General features: G+C 41.7%; 1 protein-coding gene across 2 annotated transcripts in view; it reads left to right on the forward strand.

Annotated features, from left to right (window-relative positions):
* Positions 1 to 12,658, forward strand: part of per2 (period circadian clock 2) — a 62,803-nt gene that overhangs the window by 15,652 nt on the left and 34,493 nt on the right. For both annotated transcript variants that reach the window (XM_059948035.1, XM_059948042.1), the window contains exons 7-8: positions 4,053 to 4,104; positions 7,230 to 7,372. In XM_059948035.1, coding sequence (XP_059804018.1) covers positions 4,053 to 4,104; positions 7,230 to 7,372 — 195 coding nt within the window. The remainder of the gene's footprint in view (positions 1 to 4,052; positions 4,105 to 7,229; positions 7,373 to 12,658) is intronic.

Raw genomic sequence — 12,658 nt, forward strand, 5'->3', positions numbered from 1 at the left:
ATTTGGAGGATGCAGTCATTGATAGCTTTGTATGAAGGAAGACCAATATCTGCACTAGGTGTCTGCACTGATTTTGTTCATTTATATTCAAAAAAAGAAACAATAGTGTACAGTAAATGAATTCCTCCTTCAAGAGCTGTTATGAAGAAATAGTTCTAATTTGTTGTATATTTCATTTAAACACATAATTTGTTACTAAGTTAGGTGGTAGTATGTCTTTTTTATACCTTTTTAACTTTATCTTCAGCTAATCGAGGCAGCTGCTTAATTAGGCCAAAACCTACTGGGCCCAATGTGACCCAGTTAACCAGAATCCACTGTACTTGTAAGTTTTGACGTGGTTGCTGTCATTTTACACTGTTGGCTACAGGGGTTACCAGAACCAGCAGCAATACTCTTCCTAATGGAAGTAACTTTGTTGAAAACATTATCGTAAATTCCTCTTATCTTGTAGCAGATGCTTGGCTGAGGACATTATACATTTGGGCAGGGTTCAACGGTTGGCTTCAAGTTGAGAACAATATTCTTGATTTACTGCTATTCTCTGTAATAATCTTGAAAAAAAAAATGGGCTCTTCCGCAGAGCATATTTCGACATTAAAGGAGGCTAGTTTTTCTTTGAAAATATTATGGTGCACCACTCACCCAGTTTTCCTCCATTTTCTGTCAGATTCTCTGCATGATTTCTTGAGTCTGGACAAAATGATTTAACAATGGTGACTTTTTTACTCAGTGATTTCTTTTTAAGTCTAAGTGGGGCCACTGTGTTTAATATACTTGTCAAGTTATTGTTGAAAGAATCAACCATTTCATTTATTTTTTTATTGACAAACAGTGTGGAATGGGCCCTTTGAGCCATGACACCCAGTAACCCCCAACTTAACTGTAGCCAAATCACGGGACGATTTTGCATGACCAAATTAACCTGCCAACCGGTACATCTTTGGACTGTGGGAGGAAACCAGAGCGCCTGGAGGAAACCCATGCAGTTACTGGGAGAATGTCCAGACTCATTACAGGCAGTGATGGGAATTGAACCTGGTTGCTAGAACTGTAAAACGTTCTTGTACTTCCATTACTCCGTGCTGCCCACTTACTGAGCAGTTCAGGTCAAATGGGCTAGATAAACCAGCCAGTTCAGAGAATTTTATTTTGCATTGCAGCAACAAGAAACAGTACTTTAACTGAAATTTATTTTGTAGCCTTGGGCACCAAAAGGCAGAAGGGCATCGGAAAGTACGTATAAATGATCAGAGATAGTGGTATCAGACAGAGAGACATTAATAATATTTAACCCATTTGTCATTACTAAATCCAGTGTATTTCCAATTCAGTGGATGGGCTTAGTGACAGCTTGGGTAAGATCTAGGCTGGCTAGAAAGCTCATGAATTCAGCTTCCATAGGGTTTATGTTTAATCTGAATATTGAAATCACTAGCAATGACAGTCCTGTCATAGTTCAATATAATGGAGCATAATGATTTTGAGAGAAAGCAGGTATGTGTGTACTGCATTGGATTTAGGAGGATGATAAATGCTAATGCAGAGGACAGGATCCATACCACAAATTTTAAACGTATGTGCTTCAAAAATTGAAAATGTGTTGACAGACAGTGGATTGCACCTAAAGTGCATTTTGAATATCTTCTTACATTTAATGAGATACGGCAGGCAGGTGATAACCATATCAAAAACCAAGATACTAAGCAAGGAGGGATGCAATCCTCCTGGGGTGATTGTCACTGTTAAGAATCCTTACACTGGAAGTAGCTAGATTGTGAAATAGACTGCTCCATCACACAGATGAGGAAAACACCAAATGTGTATTTAAGAGAATACAAGCTAAGCATATTGGGGAGAAGCAATTTTCTTCTAAGGGTGAGATGAACAGGGAGCAGGAGACAATTGCATGGAATGTGGCTTTGTTGGGTGGGAAGGCCTTTACTATGTATTTCCTTTATTCCTCCAACCTGTATTATAATTTCTAAAAGACTATTTATCCAGTTCTTTATTTTGAAAAAAATTGCTTCAACAGCATTAGATTGTCTGCTCCATTGAGCCACTTGTCATGGGCAGAGAAAGGCTTCTTCTAATCTATAGTCTTGCTTGATCATTTTGAACCCTTGTCTCAAGTGCAGTGCTGACGCAGGCATGTAGGCTGCTTTTGTCTACTTTAGCAGCGACTATGTCCTAAATTTTCATGGCTTAGATTTCTAAATCCTAGAATAATCCCTCAGGCAGTGCAGTAGAGCCACTGCCTGACTGCATCAGAAGTCCAGGATCAATCCTGTCCTCCAGTGTTGTGTTTGTGCCATTTGCATGTTCTTCCTGTGACCGCATGGGTTTCCTCTGGGTGCTCCGGTTTCCTCTGGGTGCTCCGGTTTCCTCTGGGTGCTCCAGTTTCCTCTGCCATCGGCAAAACGTGCTGATGATAGTTTAATTGGATATAGTAAGCTGTTCTTGATGGCAAAATACAAGACTGCAAGAAGTAGATGGGAGCATGGGGAGAATAAAATAGGATTAGCATAAATGGTTGCTTAATAGTCAAGAGGGAGTCTGCATATTGAAAGGTCTGTTTAATGCTGAATGACAATAATCCTAATCATTTTTTTTCAGAAGTATTAATCTTGGCATGAATGTTGTGTACCCAGAATAGTGTACATTTTATTCCAAAAATAGATACCACATTAACCTAAATTTCAAACACATAGATTAGCATCATGTAATTAAATCAGGCTAGCATGATTCATTAACACCAGTTTAGTAATGTCTATGTTTCAGGCCTGAACAAGTCTGTCTGTTTATTTGATGCTGCAATATGTCTGTTTGGGCAGTGGCCATAATTGAACACACTGGGGGAGAGCTGAGAAGAGCTGTCTATTTAGTTTAAATGATAAATGAGCCAGGCTTTCTTCAGTGTCAGACTAGAAATACTCCTTGGCCTCATCTGTAGATTTCAGGATGGGGGCATTTGGACTGAGAGATATAGTGTGCTGCTTCTGTAGTAAAGTGAGATGGAGGGCACAAGCTGATCATTTGTCCCACATGGAGAAACACTTTGATGCTAAAATAACCCTGTTTTGATGGTGAAAACCACTCAAGAAGACTATTCCTCTTCTGCTTTGTCCTCCCGGAAGGCACTGTTCTTATTTGGAGCTGGTCATTGACAGTGCCGCTCTGAATAAGGTGCAATATTAGAATTAGGCACCAGGCTGCGAGACTGTTGTAGCTTTCCATAAGGATCCTTAAGTCCCAAGACCAAAACTTCATACTGATAGTGGAAAAGGCCTGGATGTGATTCTTTTTGTTATTAATTTTGCACATCAACTCGTGCTCAAGCTTGAAAGCAAGGTCTTGCCCCAATTGTAATAGGCTCTTGGTGTTCTGTGGCATGTCATTAATACGTTAATATTCATGGTCTGAGGCATGAGTGCACACACACACACACACACACACACACACACACACAATTTAATATTTCTAAACTGTTGTAGAGTGTCTTCAAAATAAATATTTGTTCCAATATGTTATCTTTTTAAAAAGTCAGTGAGACAGTAAGTAGATATTTGAACTGATATTAAGGCAACAGAGATTTACAAGGGAAATTCTCTGGTTAAGACCTTAGCACTGGATGGCATGGTATCTCGCTTCCCTCCTGATTCACCTAGAGAATGGTGGTGGTTTTCTTCTTATTTGGAGGTAATGAGCCATGTGTTATTTCTAAACTTGGCAGACTTGGTTCAATCACAAAATACACAGCAAAGATTATCGCAGCAGTTGAAAAAATTGTCACCCAAATATGACAGTGTCAGATTCGAATTTATATTCATGTGCTTCTTTTAAGTCTTCATAAAAGACTGCAGCAATTAATGTAGAGTTCAAAGTAAATTTATTATCAAAGTGCCTGTATTTCACCATATACTCCCCTCAGATTCATTTCATGGATTGTGAATCAATTCGGTTTCATTGTAACAGCATAATAGTGAGATTTTTGTTTTCTTCCCATCAGTTCAGTTGCAGTTCCATAACATATTGCTGTTGCTTTCTTTCAGGTTCATTGCCTTCAGACTGCATGCAGGAGAAGTCTTTCTTCTGCCGGATTAGGTGAGCGTAAGACGACTGGAGATGAATGAATTTTTAAAAAATAGCCTTGTGTGTGAAAGAAGGTAGAGTGACAGTAAGTTCTGCACTGATGTGATTAGTGTGGTAATCTGTGAGAAACATTTTGGGGAAAATAAAGGCTGGATTGAATAAAAAATTTATGAAAATTACTGTAGCTTTGCAGACTTTGGAAAGACTCAAAGAGGACCAAATTGTGCAAGATTTTTTAAATAGGTAAAAATATTGGTAGATAAAATCAGTCATATGATTCTGATGTTCCAGAACTGTACCATTAGAAATCATTTAGTCACAGGGTGAAATGCAAGAACAAAATAACTGGGTTGTTTCCAGTTCTTGGAAAGATTCACTTTCAATCCTTTGTGATTTCCATGCCAGTGATGGAAGGCTGATGTAATTCCCAATGCACTGGTGGTTTTGGAGCATTTTAAGAGAAGCTGCACCACATTGTCCAGGATAGGCCAGTCCTGGGATACCTGCAGCTTCACAGAGATGTGTAGAGTTGGGATCCCTGTTGAATCAGTTCCCTCCTTGCCTTTCATCCTATAGCTCTAGCTATGTCCGAACTGCGCAGTCTCCAACCTCCACCACTACAGCTACCCTTTGCCCAGGCCACAACTCTGTAATGCTCCATTTCCTTCAGTCCTCCCTACCCTCTGATCCCACCTTGTTCAAATCCGTGTCAGTCCTTTAGAGCACTTGATCCTGGAGTCAGCAGCAGAAGCATCAATCTTCTACCTCTAAAACCTAATGTGTATCTGATGCTCAATGTGATTCTCAGACCTGGTTGTTCTCCTCCATCACTGCACTAACCTTCCTGTTTTTAAACTTTGAACCCTGCCTCCATTTCTACTTCCAGGCTGTTTACCAAAGTATGTTGTACTTCAGGTTCTTGGGTACAGCTAGCATTTGTGGTACTATTGAAAGGTACTAGCTTTAAGAAGGAATGGGTAAATGTGGATTTGCTTTCTTTCTGGTGTGTGAAAGTCTGAGGGGGTGATAATAGAAGTATATAAAATTCACGAGAGGCATAGATCAGGTAGATACAGTTTTTCTGAAAGGAAATGTCAAATAGTAGAAGGCATAGGTTTAAGGTGAAAAGGGAAACTTTTTAAAGGAGATTTTCATAACAGCTTCTTTTATACAGAGAGTGGCCAATGCTTGGGACATGCTACCGGGGAAGTGGTAGAAGCAGATACAACAGTAACATTTAAGAGGCATTTAGGCAGATACTAGAACAGGCAGGAAATGGAGGGTTACAGGCCTCAATACCTCAATACAGGTAGCGTTAGTTTCCAGTAGCATTAAGGTCACCACTGACATTGTGAATCTGTGGACCTGTTTCCTTCCTGTACAAAACTGGAAAGTACCCACAAAATATAAAATATTATCAATGAAAATAGGTTAACTGTATGCAGGAAGTAGGAAGGACTCAATACATGTTACATAACAAGCCTGAAATTAAAGGATAATTAAATGCTAATTGCAGCTCTGAAAGTTATCTACCATGTGTGCCTGCTTACATGTGTACACAACTTAATTAGTGATACTGTCCTCCAAGCCCAAAATTGGTTATGTAAGACTGAAGCACGTATCCTGAATAACTGGCACTGAAATTAAAGGATGGTCAGCCTTAAAAATATTTATGAATTTTGAGTGCTCTTGGATATAGAAAACAGAGCAGGAAATTTGTTAATAACTTACTCTATAAAGGACTGACAACCAGATAATCTCTGACTTAGTGACATTGGTTAAAGTAGAATTACTGGGCAGAATATAAGAGATACGATCCCTGGGAGTTAATGATATGTAGTGGTTCAGTGTCATAGCTGCAAGTTGGCAACAACTTGGCTTTTTTTCCTGTTTTTCAGTTATCTGATTCTTGACCCAGAATATACCCATTGTTTATGGGTGATTGATATCTAGATCAGGGGAGCCCTAACAAGATGCCTTAAATTTTCAATGCGCGATTTACTAATTGTAATGTCTGCATCATTTTATTGCTGCAGTCTGTTAAAGATAATAGGCTAAAAGTTGTACTGTGCTACTAATGATCCACTGTGTGATCATCAAAATGCACAAAGTTATGTATTTCAAGGAATTCACTGATTCATGTGTTACTAGTGTCAGAAGTTAAAGGTCATAGATACTACTGAGCTGGCATTTTTTTACTATCATAAGCTGCAGAACATCTGAGAAGGAGAGACAAGGGTGCATTGGGAAGGAACAGCCAGCTGGCATAGAGAGTCTGATCAGAGAGTGAGAATGAATTAGATCAGGGGTCAGTCATCAGAGAGCTAGGCTCAAGATTAGGTGTTGGGAATTGGGTGATCAGTAACTGATGGAGGTGGGAAGTAATGGATACAGCCTAGAACATCACAGGTAAAGCCTTACCCACCACTGAGCAGATCCATTCAGAGCATTGTTGCTGGAAAGCAACATCCATAATCAAGGTCCCCCACCATCCAGGCCACGCTCTCTCGCTGCTGCCATCAGGAGGAAGGTGCAGGAGCCTCAGGACTCACACCACCAGGTTCAGGAACAGTTATCACCCCTCAACTACCAGACTCCTGAACCAAAGCGAATAAGTTCATTCACCCCATCACTGAACAATTCCTACAATCAATAGACTCACATTCAAGGGCTCTTCATCTCACGTTCTTGACATTTGTTGCTTATTTATTGTTACTATTTCTTATTTTTCTTTTTTTAAGTTGCACAGTTTATTATATTTTGCACATTGGTTGTCTGTCCATCCTGCAGTATTCATTGATTTTCTTGTGTTTCTTGAATGCCTTCAAGCAAATAAATCTCAGAATTATATATAGTGATAGATACGTACTTTTGAACTTATGAATGTGGGTTAATTTTCTTCATATTCCACATAAAAGGAACTTTACATTGTAGATTGTTGCTTCTTGTTCATCTAATGCAAAACTCACAACACAGCAGAAAGAGCCTGGTAAATAACCAGAGTGAAGTAAAACAGTGTTTGCTACCATATGTCATGTGTAAATGCAGTTTCAATTGTACTGTGCTGAAATAGGTTACTTTTTTTTTGATGTGTTTTGGTACTGGCTCCAGACTTATTGGTGCTGTCTATTTCACAGTGGGAACCAACAGCAAGATCATAGCACTCATTACTATCCCTTTCGTGTAACGCCTTATCTCACAAGGGTACGAGCATCTGAAGATGACGACGACCAACTGTGCTGTCTGTTACTTGCTGAAAGGGTACACTCAGGATATGAAGGTGAGAATCTTAACAGATAGGCATAATTATCAGTTCATTGCATTCTCTTCCTCAACTCCCAATGTCATCTTTGAGGTGTATTTGTTATTCTATCTTGTAACATGTTTGGGTTCAGTCAGTTAGTTCTCACTGGTTATCTAGAAAATGAGAAGACAAGTCAGGTCATTAGTATAAAACTTAGTTTTTGTATAAAGGCAACCTAGACACCCCCCTGCTGGCCAGCTGTCTACAAACAACTTGTCAGAGTGCAATACCCACCGGAGGCAGTTTTGCATGTGGCAACAGTTCCAAGTCTTTGATCTTATTGATCACCACCAATTCCAGGGTTGCCACAATGCAGAAGCAAAAAGCTAGCACAAGATGAACATTGAAACTCAGTTTTAAAAATCAGAACGTGTCATCCTGTTTGTTTTCATACTCCTGCACACCTGTGGGATTAGTGTGGCTAGTGGAAAGCTGCTGATTTCCGTATGACCACTTGGCCCATCAAGACGGCTCCAACTTTCAATCATGGCTGCTTTATTAGCCATTCTCCATGCTCTGTGTCATTAATGATGTGGTGCCAGATGAAAGTGCCAGAAACTTGTTCGGCACAGATTATCTCCTACGTGGAGTGTGAAAATGAAATTAAAGTAAACTGAAATCAAAACAATGCTGGAAGTATAATAAACGCACTTGAGAGGCACAGCATGCTGTAACTCTGAAGAAACACAGAATGTTGGAAATAATGAGAAGGCCAAGTAAGGTATACAGAGAAAGCAAATCTGCCAGTAGACAACAATGCATATCATTTTGGGTTTCAAAAAGCTGTGGGCCTAGGAATACTCACTGTAGTCTTGACTAGCAACTGTCTGGACTTTCCAGATATTTTTATCTACAGTGTCAGCACCCTAAACTTCAACCACAGTGCAGAGATACTATCTTTTGGAGAAGTGACTGTTTTGATCATGCCCTGTAAATCATCAGAGCTTTTACAATTGGACAGGCCCCATCCACGTTTGGCTCCTTTGTGTTGCTAGAGTTGCCCTCTCCCCCAATTACCATGCCACAAAGAATGAATTCTAGACCCTGTACAATACACTCCATCTGTATTATCCACAGATTCTCTGTTTGTCAATCTGTGTCGTGAGGTAAAACACCCACTCCTTCTCAATATTTTTTGAGGGATATTGCTAAATATAGGCACAAATTGAGGAGGCAGTCTGCTTTTGTGCAAACATAATGACCAATACTATCGCAGTCTGCTCTACTGAGTGAGAGAAATACTTGTTGCACAGTCACACCATAATTTCAGAACTGATCACTACTTGTAATTTTAGCGCAAGTATTTTGTTAGTTAATATATCACTCTCTGGGTATTTAAATGTTTTCTATACTTATTACTTTGTCTTAATTTTAAAACATTAGAAGACATTTATTTATTGTGTTGTCTTGGGTACATGGGAAGGAGTCTTCATGGTATCCACAATATCATTATCCACCGAATGTTCATGCCCCCTATTCCTGGGGATAACAAAGATTTAGTGTACTGATTGTGGCCTCTTCTTTGATCCATGACCATAAGACATAGGAGCAGAATTAGGATATTCAGCCCATTGAATCTGCTCTGCTATTCCATCATGGCTGATCCCAGACTCTCCTCAACCCCATACACCTGCCTTCTCACCATATCCTTTGATGCCCTGACTGATCAGGAAATCATCAATTTCTCCCTTAAATATGCCAACGGACTTGGCTTCCACTGCAGTCTGTGGCAGAGCATTCCACAGTTTCACTACTCTCTGGCCAAAAAAATTGCACCTTACCTCTGTTTTAAAAGGTCGACCCTCAATTTTAAGGCTGTGCCCTCTAGCTCTTGATACCCCTGCCATAGGAAACATCCTCTCCACATCCATCCTACCTAGTCCTTTCAACATTCAATAGATTTCAGTGAGATTCCCTCACCCCCTGCATTCTTCTAAATTCCAGTGAGTACAGACCCAAAGCTGCAAAACGCTCCTCATTCCTAGAATCATCCATGTGAACCTCCTCTGGATTCTTTCCAATGACAACATATCCTTTCTGAGATATGGGGCCCAAAACTGTTGACAATACCTGAAGTGCTGTCTGATTAATGTCTTATAAAGCCTCAGCAACATCTCCTTACTTTTATATTCTATTCCCCTTGAAATAAATGCCAACATTGCATTTGCCTTCTTTACCACTGATTCAACCTGTAAATTAACCTTCTGGGAATCTTGTATATGGACTCGGAAGTCCCTCTGCACGTCTGATGTTTGAACCTTCTCCACATTTAGATAATAGTCCACACTCTTGTTACTTTTACTAAGATGCATTATCATACATTTCCCAACACTGTATTCCATCTACTACTTTTTTGCCTATTCTTCCAGTTTGTCTGAAGTCCTGCTGCAATTGTATTGCTTTCTCAGCACTACCTACTCCTCCACCTATCTTCATATCATCCACAAACTTGGCCACAAAGCCATCAATTCCATTATCCAAATCATTGACAAACTATGTGAAAAGTAATGATTCCAATACCGACCCCTGAGGAACACCAACAGTCGCTGGCAGCTAACCAGATAAGATCCCCCTTATTCCCACTCACTGCCTCCTGGCTGTCAGCCATTCCTCTATCTCTGCCAGTATCTTTCTTGTAATGCCATAGGATTTTATCCTGTTAAGCAGGCTCCTGTGTGGCATCTTATTCAATGCCTTCTGAAAATCCAACTAAATGACACCCACTACAACTCCTTTCTGAAAATCCAACTAAATGACATCCACTACCTCTCTTTTGTCCACCCTGCTTGTTACTTCCTCAAAGAACTCTTAACAGATCGCTCAGACAAGATTTCCCTTTACAGAAACTATGCTGACTTTGACTTACTTTATCATTGGTCTCCAACCACCCCAAAATCTCATCCTTAATAATAGACCCCAACACTTTCCCAACCACTGAGGTTAGGCTAACTGGACTAGAATTTCCTTTCTTTTGCCCTCCTCCCTTCTTAAAAGTGGAGTGACATTTGCAATCTTCCAGTCCTTCGAGATCATGCCAAGATCAAAGTGACCTTGAAAGATCATGACCAAAGTATCTGCTATCTCTTTAGCAGTCTCTCTCAGGACTCTGGCATGTAGTCCAACTTCTTTGAGTTTGCCTAGCACTTTTTCCTTTGTAATAGCAATGGTACTCAGTCTTGCGACCTCTGGCACACTGTTAGTCTTCTGCAATGAAGACTGATGCTAAGTACCCATTGAGTTCATCTGCCATTTCAGTGAACAGGGAATTCCTAACAGAGCAGGGCAGTCAATTCACCCAGCAATTGCAGATAACTGTTAACTTTTGGTTGGCTCTCCATTGAGCCCCTCAGCAGGGTGCTGTGCAGCAGCACTGTTGCAGACCCTGCCTCTAGGCAATTTCTTGCACATATTGTTTATACATGAGGTTCTACTATGAGTATTAAATTAATTCCTGCTTTGCCATCATCTTTACTCCCTGCAAGCTCTCCCACCTGTTGCTGGTGGCAATTCTTGGGTACTGAGAAGAGAAAGGAACAAATATACATTTATAGTGAGTGGAGAGGGTACATTGAGTGAAGTCCTAAAAAAACTTAAGTGCATTTTTCTGCCTGACCTGCTGTGTTCCACCAGCATTTTGTACGTGTTGTTTGAATTTCCAGCATCTGCAGATTTCCTCGTGTTTCCTCTTTAAATTCACTACTGCGAAGCCTCTGCCAGTGATGCCTGCACTGAAGAAGTTTAAATCTTCTCTTTGACGGGAGTTCAGTGAAACCCTGTCTCACTGCTCCCCATCTATAATTCCTTCGGCTCTTCAACTTTTCGATCATATTTTGACCCAGACCTGCTAATTACAGCCATATATCCTTCCTTGGAACGTGTCTCCGCCGCCAACTGACTCCAGTTGGCTTCAGGATCCGTTTTCGAGCTTCTCAATTTGGACCTTCTGAGGATCCCAGGTACTCACATTTAATTGACTCTGCCTCCCGTTGTTTCTCCCGTCGAGCTCTGAGGGTGACACTCTCCGCCATGAGAAGGTACCTGGCGTCCCTATCACAATCCCTTCCACGCCTCCGGGAAACCTTTTTCTCCATTTGCAATGGACCTGTCTGTTATTTCATCCCCCGTTAGACCCATTTGACTTCTTTGACTTTATCACATCCTGCAAGGATTGCAAGATCTTCCATCTGCAGACCCCACAGCATGGACTTCGTATCGCGGCCCTAGGCCCAGCTGTCGATCTCGACTGCCCCAGCAACCCAGGGCATATTGAAAACCCGGACTCCAGCACCATCAATGCAAGTTCCAATGACCATGGACAGCTTCAAAGCGATTGCACAACCACCGACTGCGACTCCAGCCTTGAACTCCAGGCCGGGTTTTCACATGCTGTGATTGTGACTCCCATCTCCCCTTCCCCCACCACCGCTCTGCAATCCCCTCTCCCTCAGATCCCATCATCAGCTCCTGGGCCCTCAGAGGCTCCATCTTCCTTCTCACCCCAACCCTTCCCTCTCCACTGACACTACCAGCCTCCCTCCCCCCTCTGATCCCATCTCTCATCCGTGCGAGGTCTTTACCATTCCCTCCGACCTTCAACTCTCTGAGGCAGAGCACTCTGTCGTCATTGAGGGCCTCACCTTTCTCCCCCTTCGCCCACACCTCAGTGAGTTCCGCTTACGCCATGAGGCTGAACTCTTCTTCCACCGTCTCTGTGCCTACTTCTTTGGCAAGGACTCTCCTACCCCCACCGATGACTTCTTCTCCCGTCTTCAACCCTCCTCCTCTTCATGAACACCCCGCTCTGGTCTTCTGCCTGCTCTGGATCTCTTTATTGCTAATTGCCGACGGGACATCAACTGTCTTGACTTCACCACACCCTGTTCCAACTCCAACCTCACTCCTTCCGAACGCTCTGCTCTACGCTCCCTCCGCACCAATCCCAACCTCACTATAAAACCCGCTGATAAGGGGGGAGCTGTTGTTGGTGTTGTACTGACCTCTACCTGGCCGAGGCACAGCGACACCTCTCTGATACCTCCTCTTATTTACCCCTTGATCATGACCCCAATAAGGAGCATCAGGCCACTGTCTCCTATACCATCACCCACCTTATCAGCTCTGGGGATCTCCCATCCACTGCCACCAACCTCATAGTTCCACACCCTGTACTTCCCATTTCTGCCTCCTACCCAAGATCCACAAACCTGCCTGTCCAGGTAGACCCATTGTCTCAGCTTACTCCTGCCCCACGGAAATCATTTC

Source organism: Hypanus sabinus, chromosome 2 (genome assembly GCF_030144855.1).
Source record: "Hypanus sabinus isolate sHypSab1 chromosome 2, sHypSab1.hap1, whole genome shotgun sequence".
NCBI classification, from domain to species: Eukaryota; Metazoa; Chordata; class Chondrichthyes; order Myliobatiformes; family Dasyatidae; genus Hypanus; species Hypanus sabinus.